The sequence below is a fragment of the Geotrypetes seraphini genome, chromosome 1, assembly GCF_902459505.1.
Source record: "Geotrypetes seraphini chromosome 1, aGeoSer1.1, whole genome shotgun sequence".
NCBI classification, from domain to species: domain Eukaryota; kingdom Metazoa; phylum Chordata; class Amphibia; order Gymnophiona; family Dermophiidae; genus Geotrypetes; species Geotrypetes seraphini.
The window spans coordinates 21,012,848-21,034,611 of record NC_047084.1 but is presented as its reverse complement, the minus strand read 5'-3'; the positions used below and the strand labels follow the sequence as shown (position 1 = coordinate 21,034,611).

Genomic DNA, 21,764 nt, shown 5'->3' with positions numbered 1-21,764 from the left:
TGTACATAATGTTAGTAATATCACTGCGTAGCACATGTCAACTGCCTCAAGAGTACCAAGGCCCATCTCTCAGAACGCAGGTGAAAACAGAATAATAATATGTGAGGGATCAATATTTTTTATAGCATTTTTGAAAATTAGCATCCAGAGTGCACTTGTTACTCATTCTAGTTTATTACATTTTCATAACATCAAAGCAGATACCCAAAGTCCAAGGGAAGTTTACATAAGATAAAAGAAAATGAAAATATAAGAAAAAAAATCAGCCCAAGAATTGTCAACTCTAGAATCCTTACCTACTAGTCCAAAGTGGCAGTGTCAAGAGCCACAAGTCAAGCAGCAATATACTCACAGATAAGCAAACAGCTATGCCTGTTGTCCTTAAGGGTTTCCAAAATGATTTGTTTATGTATGTATATGTCGTATCCATTGTTATGTTAAAATGATCTCAAAATGGTTTAAAAACAATACATCTGGAAGAAGGAATCTACTCATGGAAGTACACAGTATTTTTGAGGTCCCACACATCATGGATGGTGGAATGGGGTGTGTCACTGAGGCCATCACCAAAGTTTCCAAGTTTATTAAAATTTTACTATCCCACACAAAGTGAAATACCATCTGGGTGGCTTAAAATTTTAAAACATATATTCAATGGTAAAAACAGATTTCACATTCACATGAAAGTAATAATAATAATAATAACTTTATTTTTGTATCCTGCCATACCCGGAAGAGTTCTAGGCGGCTCACATCAATTAAACAAGGTTACAAGTGGTTTACATCAGTTGAGCGGGGTTACAAGCGGTTCAATAACAAATTGATCAAAGTTGCCAGGGGGGGTGAGGGAAGGATGTAAGGTATAAGGGAAGGACTACAAAATTTAAAAGGAAAGAGATGAAGGGAAACACATTTGGGATATTTTGTATTTTGCATATTACCACCAGTGCTGACAGTTATCCAACACAACAACAGCAATTTGGGTAAAATATTGGTTGAGATGAGGATTGGAGATGAGAAGGCTTGGTTCCTTGTTACAACTTGAGGAAACTTCAGAAGGTAATGGTCTCCTGGTCAATATTTCCTAACACTAAGTCCTCGGATGCCATACCGTTCAATATTTTAAAAACTAAAGTAATATCAACAGCATTAGATTTCCCATTGAAAAAAATTAGTTACCATATTTTTTTCTCTCCATAAGATGCACTTTTGTCCCCCCAAAAGTGGGTGGAAAAAAGGATGGGTCCTATGGAGCGAATACCAACCCACCCCCCGCTTGTTACCTTATTTAGACTGCCACCCACCCCTCACCCGCTGCTGCTACTAGTTGCTCGCTGCTGCCACAAGTAGAGGAAGGGAAAGGCCAGGCGGGCGCAGTGAGGGAGTGAAACTCATCCCTCACTCTCGGGCCACAGCAAAGCCATGGCTTGCGGTGCTGCACTGACGAGTTCAACCCGCTGCTGAGCCAGAAGTCCCTCCCCCCCCCCCCCCCACCGCTGCTGCTTCATCGACGTGTCCTCATAGCAGCAGCAGCGGGAGGTAATTAAATCCAGCGGGCAGGTGGACAAGCTGGGGGGGGGGCGCTGAAGAGGACAAAGGCTGGAAGGCAGTGAGGGGGCCAATTGTTGGGCCTGAGGAAGGAAAGAAAGAGAGAGAAAGAAAGAAATCACCAGACAAAAGGGGGGGTGTGGAAGAGGACAAAGGCTGGAAGGCATTAAGGCGGACATAGGAAGGAGGGAGGGAGGAAGGGACATTTGTTAGGCTTGAGGAAGGAAAGATAGAAAAAGAAATCACCAGACAACAAAGGTAGGAAAAATGATTTTATTTTCAACTTAGTGATCAAAATGTGTAAGTTTGGAGAATTTATATCTGCTCTCTATATTTTGCACTACATTTGTCTATTTTTCTTTAGTTGTTAATGAAGTGACATTGCATATTTTAAAAAGTCATCTGCCTTGACATCTGTGCCATGTCCCTGCCCGCCCTATCCCGGTCTACCACTAGACCACCAGAGGGGGGACAGGGTGCAGAGCCTGGCAAGGAGTGTGGGGTTGGGTGCAGAGCCTGGCAGGGAGAATTTGGTTCAGAATGGTTTTTTTCTTGTTTTCCTCCTCTAAATCTAGGGTGCGTCTTATGGAGCGAAAAATACGGTAATTGTGTGGGAGCAGGGGGTCAGAAAAAACCACATATCTAACAATTTAATACTTTACAAGACATTTACAGGGTAATTTCAAGTGAAACTTCTCCTCACCCCAAAAGTGACATGTACTTGTAAAAGCTGTTTCCTGGTTGACTTAATCTATATAATCAAGAGGAAATAAAGGGCTAAATATATTAAAAGGCACTATCTTATTAGTGTGTAATAAGGTATGTTATTTGTCACAGGTCTCATTTTGTGATGTGGTGCTTGTCTGTTAGTAATACACAACGGTGTTAGCACATCTGAAAATATAGTATACCGTCCTTCCTTAGGCAATAACAGAACGGTTTACAAAATTGTGCAAAAAAGTCAAGGATTTAATTTCCCAAATAGCTGAAGAAATGGGCATCTCAGCAGGTACAGTTTGGAAAATAATTCATGAAAAGTTGAGCATGTCCAAGGTTAGTGCAAGATGGGTTCCAAGAATGCTAATGCCATGTCAGAAGTCCATGAGGCTCCAGTGCTGTCAGGAGAACTTGGAAATGCTCCGTGAAGACCAAGTGAATTTTTTATATCGTTTCGTGACTGGAGATGAGACTTGGGTCTATTACAGAGATCCTGAGTCCAAAATGGAGTTGATGCAGTGGAAGCTCAAGTCATTCCCCACCCCAAAAAAAAGTTCAAGAGAAAAAAATCTGTAGGCAAAGTCATGCCAACTGTCTTCTGGGATGCTGAAGGACTTTTGCTTCGGGAGTTCATGCCCCACAAGACAACCCTAACCAGGGAGAGTTACACCAACACAATGATTGCCTTGAAGGAGTCAATCGAGGAGAAAAATGAGGAAAATTCACATTAGGCATGCTGCTTCTTCACAACAATGCACCGGTTCATAAATCACAAGCTGTCAACTTGAGAATGTGAATTTCAGCAGCTGAACCATCACCTACAGTCCTCACCTGGCTCCCTTGGATTATTTCATGTTCCAAGTTTTGAATAAATCTCTTCGTGGACAACAGTTTTCAAATGATGAAGACATCAAGGAAAGGGGATTTCAAAGGGGTTAAAGTCATTGCAGGAAAAGTGGATGAAGCTATCAGGGGACTATGGTACACTGTCAAAAGCATGGAGGACAATGGCGCACTGACAATCCCACATCAATATTCGAGCACAGGACAAATGCGGGTTACCGCTTCCGCCACTTTGAGGCCTTCCATTTTACACTCTGAGGGGGGTTGTGGGAGGAACCCACAACTACAATTCGGTCTTCCCCCACACCCCCCTTAGAGCAGAAAAGGGAAGGCCTGAAAGCGGCGGAAGCAGTGGTACGCATTTGTCCTGCATGCAAATGTTGATGCACTGTTGTCCTCAAAGGTTTTGACGCATCGCCAGGGACTATATTGAGGTAGTCATATGTAGAACATTATTGCATATTAAGCCGGCCTTTTCTAATTATGACTGGGATAGCCAAGCAGATGGTAACACGTAATTGGAAAAATTATGATTGCCTCAATTTTCCTTTTTGGTGGGCAAATTTTTGTTCAAGCTATAGATATGAGAAAATTAATGCTGACATGTTGGGGCATAGCAATTTATTTAAATTGGTTTGGGGACAATTTACATCTTTTATTTCTTCATTATAGTTGTCTTTAATTTTTGTTTATTTCCATACACATCCAGGGAAGGGGGAGGGAGGGATACTTTTATCTTAATTTTAGCCCTTTGAATACATACATCCAGGTGGGTGGGAGGAGAGTGGGATTACGTTACTACTTTAAATAGGTAAAGGTTATTGAAAGAATCTATGTATTTATGTTTTAGTTGACTAATTATTGGATGGTTGGGTGGGTTTAAATTCTCATGTATGTCTGTAAGATGAATGTGCCTTTGACGTAGTAGACCATGACATTCTGATTAGTTGCCTCGACTCCATTGGCATTTCCAGACAAGTACTAACCTGGCTCACAGGCTTCCTAAAAAACCGAACCTACCAAGTCCATAACGACGGAACCTTCTCCCATACCTGGTGCAACCCCTGTGGAGTTCCCCAAGGCTCCCCCCTATCCCCGTCACTATTCAATATCTACATGGCATCACTGGGACACATGTTATCGAACCGTAACCTGAAATCCTATATTTACGCAGATGACATTACAATCATCATACCTATCACCTCACTGTCACAAGAGACAGAACAATACATCTCAACTGTCCTTACCATGGTTGAAAACTGGACCACACGCTTCAAACTGAAACTAAACCCAGAAAAAACCAAGTTCTTCCTTGCAAGTCCCACCACAAACTAACGACCACCACCCTGCAACTTAATGGTTTAACATATCCAATCAATTCCACTATTAAAATTCTCGGAGTCATCTTGGACCGATGCCTCACTTTGGAAGACCACACCAATGCCCAGGTCAAAAAATGCTTTTCCACCCTTTGGAAACTCCGTTCTATCAAACATTACTTTGATTTCCCCACCTTCAGTTTGCTGGTCCAATCCCTAATCTTAAACATCCTGGATTACTGTAACATCATATACCTGGGCTCCTACAAGAAAACCATTAAACGACTAAGATTCATCCAGAACACTGCCGTCCGCCTTATCTTTGGGCTCAAAAAGTCAGACCATATTAGCCCTTTCTGCAGAAAACTTCATTGGCTACCGTTTGAAGCAAGGGTCATCTTAAAATTTGCCTGCCTCTGCTTCAAAACCCTAACTGGCTCAGCCCTGATATACCTGTCACACCACTTCGTCTTCCCAGGCTCTAACCGTACACGCAATGCCCACCTGTTTGCCTACCCCTCTCCAAAAGGATGCATCTACAAAAGATTCTTGGACAAAACCCTCTCTTTCCAAGCAGGCAAATGGAATGACTGCTTGACCACCCTCATCTCTCTTGCCCCAACCTACCTATCCTTCAGGAAATCTCTCAAATCATACCTCTTTGATAAATTCCTCTAACTCCCGCCCTCCCAACCAAACTACTAATCTCAACCTCGCCTCCCTCCCTGCCCTTCCTCCCCCTCTTCCCCAGTTATTTTTCCTTTCCCCTTTCTGCACCCCCCTTGCAACAGTTATTGAATCATTTTGTAATTGCCACTGGTTTATACCATACACTTGATAACTAATTCTCTGTACCTTCATTGCATATGTACAGTTCTCTTCTCCTGTAAACTGCTCTGAACTGTTTTCTGATATTCTGTAACTTCGCTGTATATGTACAGTCTCTTCTCCTGTAAACCGCTCTGAACTGTTTTGTGGTATTGCGGTATACAAAAATAAAGTTATTATTATTATTATATGTTTATATACTTCTGTATTGCACTGTTGATATATGAAAATCAAAGATTTTTTTTAAGAAAAGGAAAAATAAGAAAACATTTTTTTGAAAACTCTTTTCTTTCCTACTGAGGTAGATAAATTATATTATTGAATGCCTCTCGCATTAGCAGTGGCTCCATGTTGATGATTCTGTAGGTGCATTAAACATCCAGCAGTGTTGCCAGTATGCCTGGTGTTTGAGACTGTGAAATGCCTGCTTGGGGAACAAAGTTTGTTGAGTAATTTAATTTTATTAGCTCAAAACTATCAGCCTCCAAATTCAAATGACAAAAAAAAAAAAAAAGATTTATATGTTTAATTTATGCTGTGATACCATGAAGATTTTAGTTTTAATGATGATGAATTCTTATACAGTTTAATCATTTATTATTTGTAATGCGGTTGTAGCTTCTGATTTTGAGTAGTAGCCTATAGATGGCAATAAAACAAGAAGCAAAAACAATGAAATAGCTGTTTATTGAATCAGCTCCTTAAAAACAGACTCTTCTGGTATTCTCTTCCCTTGCCTGCTTTGAATCCAGAACAGATGTCCAGCAATAACACATTGAATATTTTTCATCCTCAGAGAATCCCTGAAACTACCTGGAAAATAAAGATCTAAGACTTGAAGCCTTAATTGTGGCCGGCATTTGTTGTTGATGGTATTTTTCTTGTGTGTGTACTTTGTTTTGAGCCTATCAATTAGATAAATAAGTTGGAATAAATGTATTAAAATGTACCTAGACCCTATTCGGGTATCACACTGATATGTTTAATGCATGAGTGCAAACTAATACTATAAACTCCTCTACGTTTGCCAAAAGGTGCTTAAAAAGATACAAAAAAGAAGGCAAAAAATGTCAGTAAGGACTCTATGAGTGTGTCTATCAGCTAATCACTGCTAACAAACCAAACCACACAAATACCAAATGTCAATTAAGGAGTAGGGACGCTCTCAGTGTGAGGTTATTAGCGACGGAAGAACAAACTCCAGCGCTTCCACTTACAAAGACGGAGGTGAATCACCCCGCCTGCACACCATCATCAGGCGTCCCTAGTGTGCAAAATCAACTGTGCAGAATTAATAACAATAAATAAGTCACAAACAGTGAACTAGTGAGAGAGTGAATCAAACTGAAAACCCACTCATAGAGTCCTCCCCAGCCTAATCCCCAAGATGCAAAATGAAACCACAGCCAACTTAACTTTTCAAGCGAGCCAAATGAAGTCAATGAGAATTGCAGGAGACCAGAATAGTCATTGGATCCAATGACTATTCATTGGAAAAGGTATAAAGAGCAAACCCTAAGATACACTTGGTAGGTGTGTTTGAGGAACCTGGAGACAAGCCTTAGTACTCAGAGTTCTGCATATATTGGCCCTTTTCTTCTAGCCTTGTGTACAAGCTTGACAAGTTTGACAACTTTGAAACATAAAGGATTAATGCAGGTAATGTTTTTCAGAAAGTGAACTTCTGGAACATGTCGACAAACATGATTTAATGAGACAGCATGGGTTCAGCTGAGGGAGATCTTGCCTCACTAATTTGGTTGACTTCTTGGAAGTTGTGAATAAACGCATGGATAAAAGTGAGCCAGTTGATGTAGTGTATCTAGATTTACCGAAAGATTTTGACAAAGTTCCTCATGAGAGGATACTGAGAAAAATAAAAGTCATGGGATAGGAGACAATGTTCAATTGTGGATTAGGAATTAGTTATCAGACAGAAAACAGAGGGTAGGGTTAAATGGCTGTTATTCTCAATAGAGGAGTATAAATACTGGAGTGCTGCAGGATCTGTTCTGGGACCAGTGCTATTTAACTAACTTATTTATAAATGATCTGGAATTGTTGGCCAAGAAACTGATCCTGTTACATTGGCTGGATTCTGCACCTCCCTCAGTCTCTGAATGGCATATGCTGATGCTTCACCAATTGAAAATGGAACATATGAAAGTCATTGATATGGATTCTATAAAGGGCCTCCAGCTAGCTTCAGACTTTCTGGGAACCCTATTGGTCTTCTTTAACTATAGATGCTCGTAGTAATGTCCTGAATCTCTAATTGAGTGTTTCTATTTTGCCTTTTAGCATGGATGCCCCTCCCTCTCGCCTCCTTACTCAGGGTTTTTTGGGGGGTGATTGGTGGGTGGGTGGCCATGGGGTAGTTTGGGTTTAATATACACCTTGTTCAAACACCTTGCCTTATTGTTCTGCTTGTGTACTTGTACTGTTTTGTTTGAACAATAAAAGAGATTTGAAATAAATGATCTGGAAATTGGAACCATGAGTGAGGTGATTAAATCCCCCTTTTATCAAGCCACCTTAGGTTTTTTTTAAAAATCACCGGCCACTGCGGTAAAAGCTCTGATGCCCTTAGGAATTCTATGAGCGTTGGAACTTTTACCGCAGCGGTAGGCGATAAAAAAACCTTAATGCAGCTTGAGGGGCCCAAATTTTGCAGATGATCTTAGGAAATTGGAAGACTGGGCGTCCAAATGACAGATGAAATTTAATGTGGACAAATGCAAATTGATGCACATTGGGAAGAATAACCCAAATCACAGTTACCGGATGCTAGGGTCCATCTCTGGGGTCAGTGCCCAAGAAAAAAGATCTGGGTGTCATTATAGATAATACGCTGAAACCTTCTGCCCAATGTGCCATGGCGGCCAAGAAAGCAAACAAGATGCTAAGAATTATTAGAAAAGGGATGATAAACAAGACTAGGAATGTTATGATACCTCTGTATTGTTCCATGGTGCGACCTCATATTGTCGCCTTATCTCAGAAAAGATATAGCAGGATTAGAAAAGGTTCAAAGAAGAGCGACCAAGATGATAACCCCCCCTTTTACAAAATTGTGATAGCAGTTTTTAGTGCAGGCCAACACACTGAATGCTCTGCGCTGCTTCCGATGCTTATAGGATGGAACTCCTCTTGTATGAAGAAAGACTAAAGAAGTTAGGACTCTTCAGTTTGGAAAAGAGACATCTGAGGGTAGATGCTTGAAGTCTACAAAATCCTGAGTGGTGTAGAACGGGTACAAGTAGATCAAGGGGGGTGGGGGTTACGTCATCAAAAATGACAAAGACTAGGGGTTTCAGCTGGAACCAAAATCACTGGTTTCAGCTCTTCATAATAATAATCAGCCTTTAATTACAGAAAGCTGGGGTTTTAGGAGACCTATGCCAAAAGACACTATTGTAAACTCTAATAAGAGCCTTGAAAATGTGGGTTTAAAATTCAAAACTGGCTGTTCAGCTAGATGAACATAGAACATTTCTAAACATTTTACCAAGATGAGTATTTTGCTATTTCTTTTCCTACTGTATATCTTAAGTACTGACCAGCTGTATCACATTTCTGGAGAAATTAGCTTTGCTCAGTAAAACTCAGAGCATGTGAAGATTTCAAGTTATGGAAGAAATATCGTTCTAACTCTAGCTGGGCTGGTACAACCAAGCTACCATACTGAGTGCAGACATCGCCATCTGCTGATTGATTGGGTGACAGACAGCTGGTAGACAATTGTGTTTGAAGAAAGCATTTATCTATCTGGAATTTTACCAGCTAGTGATGCATGAATGTCAATATTGAGCGTAACATCTGTCATTCACTTATGTCTTCCTGTTTTAGGCTATACCTGGGAGATGATGGCAGAAATGGAGCGTATATGCCACAGATACAGCCAGCCCATTACGTTCCCAGTCAGAGCAGCTCTATTACGCCAGTCATGGTCTGAGCTGCATTGGTTATTACAAAGATCAAACAAGTGAGTAACTAGCAGAGAAGAATGTTTATTCTAGTAATTGGGAATTAAAGTTAGTGCCAGGCAGTCTTCTATGATCTGTGCCCCAATTATAGCTAGACACATCTGGATGGGCTGGAGGTGGGCTTCAGCAGCAACTGACTTACTGACTATTTGCTTCGTTTTCTATACCAACCTCCCCAAAGAGCCTAGGATGGGTTACAGGTTACTGTATATACAATATACAGTTAACAGGTTGCCATAGTTACAGTACACATTTTTCTGAAACAAGTTTTTATCCTAACTCCACACATACTAGGGATCCAATATACAGTTTACAGGTAAAAATTGTCATAACTTTAGTGCAAGATTTTTCAGTAGAAGTTTGTATCCTAACGTGACACATACCGAGGATCTTGAATCAATATACATTTCTTTGTAATCTATCAGTCATGGGCGGGGGAGTTGGGTGAACAGGTATGTTTTTATTGATTTCCTAAAGTTGAAGATTCTTCAAGGAAAATTCACTTTCTTTTCCAGAGATAAATAAAAAAAGATTTGATATTGATATGTGAACATTTCTTAAGAAAGAACTGTATATTTCATGGGGTGTCCTAATTTTTTCACATGACTATACAGAATATGGGCTGTTTTAAGTAGCCACCAATCGCGTTGAAGGCACATTCCACCAGATGGGTGGCTACCTCTTGGGCAGAGGCTCGGGCAATCTCCCCCATAGAAATGGTCTGCTCTTCATACTTTTACCAGGTTCTATAGAGTAGATGTGGCAGTCAGGAAGGATGCCAGTTTTGGATCCTCAGTATTAAAAGCAGGCTGAGTAATCCCACCCTAGCCTCAAGGGATTGCTTTGGTACATTCCTAGCAGGACTACTAGACACATTACATTAGAAAGAAAGATTAGGTTTTTACCTTGATAATCTTCTTCCATGTAAATGTGTCTAGTAGTCCTAAAGCCCTTCCCTGTGAGCGGACTTCGCCTGCCTTTGGTCTTAATTTCAGTCTATGTCTGACCTTGAAGAATTTCTCTGTCTCTCAGCTAAGTTGAAAAAAAGTCTGAGTTTTGTATAATTTTGATGCAAAACAGAAGTACAGAGTTGGGGGAGTTCTCCCCGTTGCCCTCCTTCCAGTGATGTCTTCCATTGCAATGGTTCTTGACTGCTTTTGCACAAACTGAGGGGAGCAGGTACAAGCCTACTGGGAAGGAGGCAGAACTGAAAGATGAGTGATATCATTCTGCAAGCAACTTGTGGGTTCAGATGCATAAACCTGGCATTCTAAACTACTAGGCACATTTACAAGAAAGAAGATTTTTGAGGTAAGAACCTAATACTTTTGCAGATCGTTTTTCATGTTTCCACTCACTCTGGGGTGTCTACTCTGTTACAAATCATGGTATCATCTGCAAAAGGGCAAACCCTAGCTTCTAACCCAGTAGAGAACCCGCAAGGACATTGGAGATATGGATTGTTGTAGGCTGTTGGGTGTGTCTGCTCTTTTAAAAACTTGTTTCAGGAGCAGAGCAAAAAGCTCTGCTGAAAATCCCCAAAACATACCCTGAGAGTGAGAAAAAAAATTTCTCCATGGTGGTGCTACATGGAGGTGAGACTGAAAAGTTCAAAGTCACTTTGGATTTGCACACTATGCCATGGACATGGAAGCTAATCAATACTTCTACATTGGCCAGTGCAATATACTAAATATCAATCGGTCAATGTGTCTTCTCAATCAAAATATTTTTTCTCTTTCTATTTTTTGGGGCATCAGACATTGTCTGATGCCCCAAAAAATAGAGAGAGAAAAAATCTTTTGATTGAGAAGACACATTGACCGATTGATATTTGGTATGGACATGGAAGCTGGCATAAATTTTATTGGACAAAAGACTAGTGAGAAGTTTCCTGATTCTCTCTAGTCTCCCTTATTGTTTCATCTGTTGCCAAAGAAGCCTCTTTAATTGTGAATCTATTTTTTTAATCAAGTCTTTATAACCCCCCCGGTCTATAGGGAATCTTTTTTTTTACTCCTCTTGTTTTTAGAATGATTGTAGTTTAGTCTTTTACTTTCTAATTTATGCATTATCCCCCAGATTCATTAAAGACAGCGATTCAATCACTGTTGGCCGATTCCTGGCTGATTTTAAAACAGCGATTGATTCACTATCTTTTTTGCATGCAAATTCCCGACTCAATCGCCCAATGAGCAATTGAGTCGGGACAGAGCCCTGACAGTAGTGACAGGAAAAGCAGCAAAATAATTGTTCGATTAAAAAGAAAAAAAGCCCCCCCATAAAGTGCCCCCTCTCCCTCCCTGAACCAAAATGCCCATCGCCAATGTCACTGTCGCTTTAAATAGAATGACAGGAGGGATTCTGACTTCCTCTTGCCAACGGCGCTTCCACACACTCCAATACTGCAGACCCCCTTCCCCATCCCCATACCTCTAAAGTTGGGAGCAGGAGGGGTACTCAGTCCCTCCTGCTCCTTAGGCCTCCAGAAGCCATGGCAAAGTCCTCCTGCTCTTCCTCTGCCAAAATGCCGGCCTTAGGCCCCGCCCTGATGCATCATGTGATACATGGGGAGGGACCTAAAGCTCTGATTGGCTCCCTTGGAGGAGGGGCCTGAGACGCCTGAGCCAATCAGGACTTCCTTAGGGCTGAGCTGAAGGAAGTCCCTGATTGGCCAAACATTGGTTATCGATTTCTGCTCCTAAGCTTTGGGATTGTAGTTCTAATGGAAACTCTGCATTGTCTACTGTAATTCTCAGAATGTAGTGTGGGTCAGACAATGGTCCTAGCCAAAGGAATTTGTTTTTGTTCTTATTTAGTTTGAGGTGGTGGGTCGAGGTCTAGTTTTCTATGATGTGGACACATTTCTTGACCGTGGTGAAGATAGTGACTAATGCAGTTGGTGTACATCCTCGTGCTTAAGAGTTGGGTACAGATCCTGTTGGCATTCAAAGTATGGATATGTCACAAATTATCATTAGAAAAGTAATTTCTGAGTGCGCCCATTTGGATAGCAGTTTTGTGGTCCAGCCCTGCAGTCCTATGTCCTCTTACTTGGAAATGAAAGCAATGTCACTGACTACTGCTATTTATTATTTCTAATATGCTACCAGATGCACACGCTGTACAACAAACAGTCCTTGCTCAAAGAGCGTACAATCTAAATATAACAGGCATACAGGAGAAAAGTGATCTATATGTGCAATTCCGACGGGAAAACTCAAAGGTTTGTGGCTTGAAGCCTGGTGCATGAGGAAGACGTGTTGATCGAAACATGGACCATGTCCCATGTTGCTATAAGTGGTTTATTTGTATGCAACAATGTGTTTATTTGTTCATAATAAATTTTGCCTGCATCTTGTACAACTGTCTACAGGCCTTCTCATTGTCCTTGGTTTATCGTTCTTCACAGCAGATCTTCTTTTTTGTCTTCGGACACTCTGGGTACTGTAGAAAGTTTTCAATCAGAACATCTGGTGAGCATGTAGAACTGCATCCCTTCACAAAATATTATCGTTACAAGAAGTTGGGTTTCTTTTTTTTAATTTTTATTGATTTTCAAACTTTGACAGTGCAATACAATTAATTGAACATAAAATACTGCATAAAATGCACTATTAACTACACAAGTAATACATAAAACAATCATTTTCTCCCATCCTCCTCCCAATTATTAATACAATAAGACATATGATGTGATTACAATATTATAATTAAGTAATTTAAATCATCAAAATACATTTCCCTCCCCCCACCTACCCTGGATGTGTAAGGAAATCTAAGAAAAGGAAAGATACATGACCCTTATTGCGAGGTAACAAATGTATTCAATGGGCTCCACCCTTTATTAAATGAACTACTAAACCCCATACATTCCGCATTCATTCTCTCATATTTATATGTGGTACACACATTTGCCCACCAAAATGTATAATTTACTCTGTCATGGCTCTTCCAGCTATGTGTGACCATTTGGATAGCTATTCCCGTCATGATCAAGAAAAGATGGCTTTTATATTTATCCAAAGTAGGCTTAACCTGTAGTAACGTACCACAAATTATGGCTTCATAAGTTAGGGGAATAGATGACTCAAGAATAAGATTTATTGGTCCCCAAATTGACCTCCAGAAATTAAGTATCAATGGACAAAAATATAACAAGTGATCCAGAGTCTCTATATTAATATGACAATGCTAGCATCTGTTACAAGACTGCTAGACTGAATGTATGGCTTGGAAAAATTATGTTAGAGGTCTCTTCTTATTTTGATTTTAGAGAATTGCTAAAGAAACAACTATCTGATAGGTTGCTATCTTAATGCATCCTGTTTTAATTCTCTAATAAGTTTTTTTTATTTAATAATTTGATGTATTTTATCTGCACTGTATGTATCCGTTTTATTTGTTGTGATCCTCCTAGAACCTTTTGGTTTGGTGGTATATAAAAATAAATTATTATTATTAACTTTATTTACAGTCTCCAGTGTAAGAATGCCATAGTGACAAATCTTCAGTAAAAGTGCCTGTGTGGCACTGCAGATTCAGATATAATGAGTTGTCACTATTTTGAGCAGCTGTCTGAAACTGGTGATGACGTGTTTCTGATAGTAATTCATAACTATGTTTTTTTAATGCAGATACAGCATGACAATCTGGACAGGAAAAGATGACGCATACTCTTTGGAAGACCTGCTGTTTATCAGAGAGAAGTTTGATAAAAATAAGGTTTTCTTTGATTTATCGGAGCCATGTAACAGTGAATTCAGACAGGCCATAGAAAGTGAAATGAAGATCTAAAAGATATTGCCAAATACAAACGTGTGACCAGAAAAAAAGGGGGACTTGTTCATTTTAACTCACAATGAGTTACTCTGTACCTGTTTAAGTCTAATTTTTCAGTAAATGTATTGAAAACAAGGCAATAACAGTACCACATACTACACCCTACCACTGTTGTTACATATCTTGTGTCTGGTCACTGTCTTAGTGGAGCATTAATCATGTGTTGCTCAAGTTCTTCCCATGCATTCGGTATCCTTCTGACATTCTGTTCCACCAATTCATCAATCTTTTTTAGGCCGCCCCCCCAGGTCCAATTCTTTGCTGTAAGAACATAAGCATTGCCCCTGCCGGGTCAGACCAGGGGTCCATCGTGCCCAGCAGTCCGCTCCTGCGGTGCCCCCCCAGGTCCATGGCATGTAAGTGCTTCTAACCTAAAACGTTCATACCCTATTCGCTTAATGACCTGTAAGTAACCCTCTATCTGTATCCTGCAATCCCCTTCATAAATTCAACAAATTTGTAACGACCACTGTAAAGTTTAATTTATTGGAAAAACTTGATAATGCCTCGATCTTCTTCATTAAATACCATTTTCACATTTAGGCCCTGATTCTGTATAGGACGCCCAGGAGAGGATTAGTGGGGATGGGCGGACCCGCTATGCCTAAGGCCTGATTGGTCCAGGCTTCTAGAGCCTGGGCCAATCAGGCCTTAGATTTAGCGGGGATGGGCCGGGAAGGGGCGGGCCCGTCTCATTTCCACGAGGCGGGCCCGTCGGCTGGACGTCCAGCCGACCAACATGTAAAGGTTAGTTGGGGGAGGGAGGTTAGTTTGGGGAGTGGGGGGGTCGTCAGGCTTTCCGGCAGGAGGACTGGGCATCCTCTTGCCCGTGATTACCAGTTTGGGGGGGAGGGGGCTCCAGGGGGGTTCCGTCAGGAGGACTGGGCATCCTCCTGCCCGCGATTACCAGTTTGGGGGGAGGGGTGTTCCAGGGGGGTTCCGGCAGGAGGACTGGGCATCCTCTTGCCCGCGATTACCAGTTTGGGGGGGAGGGGGTTCCGGCAGGAGGACTGAGCATCCTCTTGTTGGCGATGGGACAGGCGGCCGCGACTGCGGCCGCTATACTTATTGCAGCAGGGAGATCCCTTGCTGCCATAAGTATAGCGGCCGCGTCTACTTACAATGTAGACCAGCATTTTGCTGGCCTACATTTTAAGCTTCTCTTCCTCTACTAGGGAGACGCGTAGGGCTGCCTAGGTTCACCTAAGGCCCGCCTAAGGCCCTTAGGCGAGCTTAGGCGTCTTGTGGGTCTCCCTAGGCTCCCGGAGGCGCCTTCAATATAGGCGGCCTGCCCGGGGAGCATTTTTTTTTTTAAAACGTGCATCCCGATTGGCTGATTAGACAGCTGTAGGACGCCTACAGCTGCCTAAAATCGGGACGCACTTTGGAGAATCAGGCCCTTAGTGTAAATGTTTGCATAGAAAAAAGTAAGCAAGCAGTGAATGCTGCCAGTCATTTATACAACATGTTACTTATTGTTTATAGATTACCCAAATTTGCTTAAATTACTCTGTTAAACAAAAAAATTAGATGACAACAACTAGAGTTCCCTTTTTTTCTAATCACTGAGGCCTAGATTGTCTAAACACTGCCAATGATATGTCAATCATGCAGCAGTGGCGTAGAGAATTACACCTCCAGGAAAGATAGGCGCCAGACATGTAGGCCAGGATTTTCAAGGCCTACATATCTGACACCTATCTTTGCTATGAATCATGCCTACGTAGGTGCTTTATGGCACCAAGCCACACCTATAATGGTGTTAGACACCTCCCAGAGGCGTGATTCTGGCGCCTTTTGTTTAGGTGCCGGTAGGCATTTTAAATTTAACATTGCTTGCTGTTTCAAATGGTATTTCCTAATTAACTTAGGCACCAGTAGGGCACCTACCGGCACCTAAGTTTAGGCACTGTTTACAGAATTTTCCTCTGAGTGTATGTATATATGTAGATATATAATATAAAAATAATCAGGTTTTCAATATGAAACACCAAGGGGCTCATTTTTATGGTACTTTGTACTTTCTATGGTGCTTTGTGTGTCTGAGTGCTTTGAAAATGAGCCCCCAAATCTCTCTATGAGTGTTTTACCAAAGATCACCAGTGCGTCACAGACTTTAATTTATGAAACCTTACAATGTCATCTGAATGCTCAGTGATAAAAGACTTGTGTCCAGCTATGCATCTGAAAAGGGTAATGGCAGTGACCCTGAAGAACTGTCTATCCAGTGACTCATCTGACTCAGCCCCAATGCTCTAAAGCTTTCTGTGCTGATATGATTCAAACCAGTTCTGCCTCAAGTGCTCAAAAGGGTTCTCAGGGGCTTTTACCGATCCTCGTAGCAGCCACTGAGAACCCTATGCAAATGCATTACAAGCCTTGAAAAAAGCAGCAAGTGCTAATGTCTACAAGAAGGAGAGAAGCAAAAATTTTTTTAAATACCGTATTTTTCGCTCCATAAGACACACTTTTTTTCCACCCAAAAGTGGGTGGAAATGTCAGTGCGTCTTATGGAACGAAGATACAAATTGTGAAACCTCCCCCCCCATACCTTTGTAAAACTCCCCCCCCCCTTGTAGCTTTTTAAAGGATTCATGGATTCCCCGTACCTTTATAAACCGCTTTTATAAACGAAAACCACCACCCCCACCCGCCCGCCCGCCCACCGTACCTTTTAAAATCAGCTAATAGCCTGGTGGTCCAGTGGTGTGTCGGCTGTCAGGAGCGAGTTCTCTGTGCTCCTGCCTGGGCCATGCTGCTTTCTGAATGGCTGCCCAGTTCTTGCGAGTCAATGGAGATTGACCCAGCTTTGTTGGTTGGGCTGAGAACATTTTCAGCAGCCCCTCGTATTTAACACCATCACCCATCTGTAGAGCAGCACCAAATATATGTATTTTTGTTACGTAGTATGATTTTTGGAAACTTAATAAAAAACATTGAACTAAAAAAAAAAATTCTACCACCAACATTTGAGAAAATAGGCTCACTACTGTGGCTGAATGCTGAATTACTTGCTGCCAGATTTGGCTCTACAAAAAGCACCTGCTCCCTAATTAAAGCTTCAATGCACACTAATAGCACAGAACACTAGCACTGGATAACATTCACACATCTAAGTGCTAAGCGGGTGCTCAGTGGTATTTTGCAATGTCACAGAAGGGTTCTTCCACTAAGCTGTAGTAAGCACTGATGCAGTGTGTCGCAAAATTTTTAAGCCATGGCATACTAATCTCGGGGCCGTGGCTGGAGGCCACCTGGAAATGTAATGTAATGTAATGTAATTTATTTCTTATATACCGCTACATCCGTTAGGTTCTAAGCGGTTTACAGAAAATATACATTAAGATTAGAAATAAGAAAGGTACTTGAAAAATTCCCTTACTGTCCCGAAGGCTCACAATCTAACTAAAGTACCTGGAGGGTAATAGAGAAGTGAAAAGTAGAGTTAGAGGAAAAATAAAATAAACATTTTAACAAGACAGCATTGATCTAAATACTTTGGAAGGTAGAAGAGAGGAGAGAAAGGAATAGAAGCAGAAGGGGGAGCCGTTGAACAGTAGAATTCTGGAGAAATTTAAATGATAGAAATAGAACAAAACAAAGACAAAAGGCAAAACAATAGATAAGATTAAAGATAAATCATAAGCTGGAAAGAAAAATAAAATAAAACTTTGTCTTCAATCCACGGTTTCAGCGTCAGTGATGAAGTGGAGCAAGTAAGTTTAGGAGGAGCGATTGACGTTTCCAGAAAGGGCTTCTTCAGGGAAGAGACTTGGCAGACAGTCCCAGGATGCCTATGTCTCCTCCCCTGCGATGTTCTCTCATCCATGCATTCCCTCCCAGACACACTGCCCGTGCCCCAGCCGCTCCAAGGAGGCTGCCCCAGATGAGGCCCACGGTGAATGCAGGATTCTCTCCTCTGCGGGAAAGCCACCCGGAGCCGACAGTCGGTCTTCTTAGCGGATTGCATGGGGGGAAGAGTTCACACTCTTGGTAGAATCGGGTCTGTGTGCTCTCGGTGGTTGTGGCTGGTCTCGTTGCTGCTTAGGTGTAAAAGCAGTTGATCTCCACTGCTGCTGATATTTAAAAGCAGGCAGATTGATCTCTCCAATGGACTGCAGGGGGAGGAGTTCACACTCCTGGCAGGATCGGGTCTGTGGGTTCTTGGTGGTTGCGGTAGGTCTCGCTGCTGCTTGTATGTAAAAGCAGTTGTTTTTCTACTGCTGCTGATATTTAAAGCAGGTAGATTGATCTCTTAAACGGGATATAGGGGGAGGAGCTCACATGCCTGGTTGGATCGGGGCAAGGGCTCCTATTATAGGCAGCTGGTCTTGCTGTTACTTAGGTGTTAAAGCAGTTGATCTTCCTAGCGGACTGCAGGAGGTGTGGAGCTCACACTCCTGTCATGATCTGGTCTATGGGCTCTTGGTAGTTGCGGTTGGTCCCAATGCTGCTTAGGTGTAAAAGCAGTGTGTAAAAGAAATGTGCGGACATTGACGAGATGATATCACACGCATGTGTGATGTCATCACATTGACATCTGTGCATACGCAGATGACCTCCAGCCATGGCCCTGAGTCTCCTATTACCGCCAGTATGTGTGTGTGTGTGGGGAGGGGGGTTTACAGAATCCAGCTTTTAGGCGAAGGGCTCGCTTCTCCGCCTAAAAGCTCTTGTTTTGGGCGTGTGGGAGTTAGGCTTTTTTTAGGTTGATTATATAGTGTTAGTATAGACGTAGTGGTGGTCTGGGCGTTTAAACAGCTGAACGTAGAGGCAGTCCATTATTTTTTTAAAAAAACCTCCTTTTGGACGTTTTTTTTTATAATGGACATTTTCCTGCTTCTACTTTCAACGTTTAAGGCCTTAGGCCAAAAGGGGACTTAGACCAAAAGGGGACTTAGTTTTTTTTTTATTATGCTCCTCCACAGGTATAAAATAGGCTTTAGAATTTAGCATGCGCTAATTTCCTTAACGCATGTTTAAGGTGCATTATGCCCTAACACTGCTTGATGAATTCCCTCTTTGTCACAAAATTAATCCACGGATTCTATACATAGCATGTAGATTTGCATCTGAAGATGTGTGAACAAATTAATTGGTTATCAAGCCAATTAATGTCAATAATTGGGTGCTAACAACCAATTATTAAAATTAATTGCCACATATTAAAATTTGTGCCACTAGCTGCATACTATTCTATAAGGCATGGTGCCTAATCACAGTAATGCGTAACTCGAAAGGGGGCACAATAGATGTTCCTGTTAAATGTGCCACCAAATCCATGTGTACTTTTGCACATCCGTATATGTATTTTAGAAAAAGTTCCACCTTCAGTGAGCCTTTTGTAAAATACTAAGGAAATTTTAAATGTACCAACTTGTTTATTCCTTCCTGACCTCAGTGTCCTGTGTAAAATGGTCTTCTCATCCTCAATGACTTCAGACTGCAGTGCGTCCTACAGTTGCTGACTGGTGCCTGGTGGTAAATCCAGTTGTCAAACATGTCAATCGAGGTAGTCACAAATGTGCTCGATTGGATTAAAGTCTGGAAAATTTTGAGGCCAGGGAAGTAGCTGAAAGTCTTGGTTGTGCTCTGCAAACCACTTGCAAACAATTCTGGTGGTATGACATTTGCATTGTCCTGTTGAAATATCCCATTGGCCATAGGGAAGACTGTCAACATGTATGGCTGTACTTGATCGGCAAGAATGGAGAGATACCCATATAAGTTGAGAGCTCTTCCAAGAGGTACTAAGGGACCCAGACCATACCAAAAAACAGTCTCCAGATCATAATGCTGCTGCCTCCAGCTTGTGTATGTTCAACAGTGATTGCTGGGTGTTTGTTCTCGGCAATGTCACACCTGACACATCAATGCCCATCTGTTCGATAGAGCTCAAAATGTGACTCATTGAAGAAGGCAACCCTCTGCCAGTTGGTGCAAGTCCAATGTTGCACTCCTGTGCAAACTGCAACCTTTTTTTGAAATGAAACTTCTTGAGCATGGGTGCAGTCACCATCCAACTGCTTTGGAGCCCCATTCATAACAGGATTCACTGCACAGTCCCTTTGGACACACATCTGGCAGCCCCTTGGCTCATTTGGACAGTGAGTTGCTTCATGGTAGTATGCCGATTGGCGTGCACCAACCTGTGCAACCAACTTTCACTTCTCGGATTGAGGGCTCGTGCTGCCCCACACTTACTATGTCAGGTTGTTAAAAATGTTCCATTCATCCACTCACGGTACACTATAACCACAGCAATCCGTGAACAGTTCACAAACTCTGCCATTTCTGAAATTCTGCCTCCCTTGGCCCGGTAGCCAATGATCATGCCTTTTTCAATGTCTGATAAATCATGCTTTTCCCCCAAGACTGCCATGGTTGCTATATTGGTAACTTGCTGACATCCCACCTTATATACCCATGAAGTCTGTGTGTGACACGTGCATTTGTTCATTGGCTGTGCATCCCTGATGTCAGAGGTAGTTGGTGGTCATAATAATGTGGCTCGACTGTTATAAATGCTATAATTGTAAAACATATGATATTACATCTGAATTGTTTAGTTTCATTAATCCTAGTGATCATAAAGAGCATAAGCTGTACTATGCTACCTGTACTACTGATTTTGTAGTACAGTGTATATTGTATTTAGTGCTCTTGTGTAAGTTATACATTGGATAAAGTACATAGAAATTTTGGATAAGAATTAATGAACATCAGAGTGTCTGTTAACATTTCATCATCTGTCCATTTGTTCTGGCCTGTTGGATGGTAGTGTAGCCCTACCAGTATTCTCTTTTTCTTCACACATGGAATTTCTATCTGTAAGAATTCCACATTACTATCTGTTTCTTGTTGAAATTTTATTCTGTTAGACTCAATTCCCTCGTTAATATATTTAATCCACTCTATCATCTACCTGACAGTCACCAAGAAAGAATTAGCAAGACTTACAATAATACAGAATATAGCGGTCAGAATGATTTATGGCCTGAAGAAATTTGATCATGTTACACCCTTTTATCGCAAATTGCATTGGCTGCCAATGGAGGCCCGGGTATTGTTTAAACAAGGCTGTTTCTGTTACAAGGCTGTTTATGGTACAGCTCCTTCTTACTTAGTCAATAGATTATCTTTAGAATCATACAGACATAGTAGAAGAACTCATCCTTTGTTTAATTTTCCATCTGTCCAGGGTTGCAGGAATAAGAAATTTCTTAATCATACTTTGGCATCTCATGACAACGAATTCCGAATATTGTTGCTTACTACCCGTTCTTATGGACATTTTAGAAAACAATTGAAGACCTATCTTTTTTCTAAATATCTGACTGTTTAATGAACTGTCTTATTTTATGCAATATGTTTACTTTTGTAACTTTTTGTAAACCGCGTCGAACTTCTGGTTACGTGGTCAATAAGCACAATGTTATGTTATTTAATTTGTACCCAGGTATCACATTGTCCTATTGATTGTACTCTTCCACCAAGTTCTCTGAAAAACCTCTCTCTTCATTTAGTGTTACTCGTATGCTCTAAATTTCCCATCTTTTTTTAGTATCATTTGTATATAGCCATTTGAAAATGTGTTGTTGTTTTTGTTGCCATCTACAAGCAGCATAGAGCTCAGAAGTAGAAAGAACCGCTATGCAACCCGTGAGTGCACACTAGCTTC

The 21,764-nt window shown here is 41.4% G+C and overlaps 1 protein-coding gene across 1 annotated transcript in view; it reads left to right on the top strand.

Annotated features, from left to right (window-relative positions):
* FAM151B (family with sequence similarity 151 member B) overlaps nt 1-14,590 on the top strand; it is an 80,117-nt gene extending 65,527 nt beyond the window's left edge. Inside the window, exons 5-6 of the mRNA XM_033926128.1 lie at nt 9,105-9,240; nt 13,879-14,590. Of these exons, the coding sequence (XP_033782019.1) occupies nt 9,105-9,240; nt 13,879-14,038 (296 nt within the window). The 3' untranslated portion in view covers nt 14,039-14,590. The remainder of the gene's footprint in view (nt 1-9,104; nt 9,241-13,878) is intronic.
* The last annotated feature ends 7,174 nt before the right edge of the window (nt 14,591-21,764 follow it).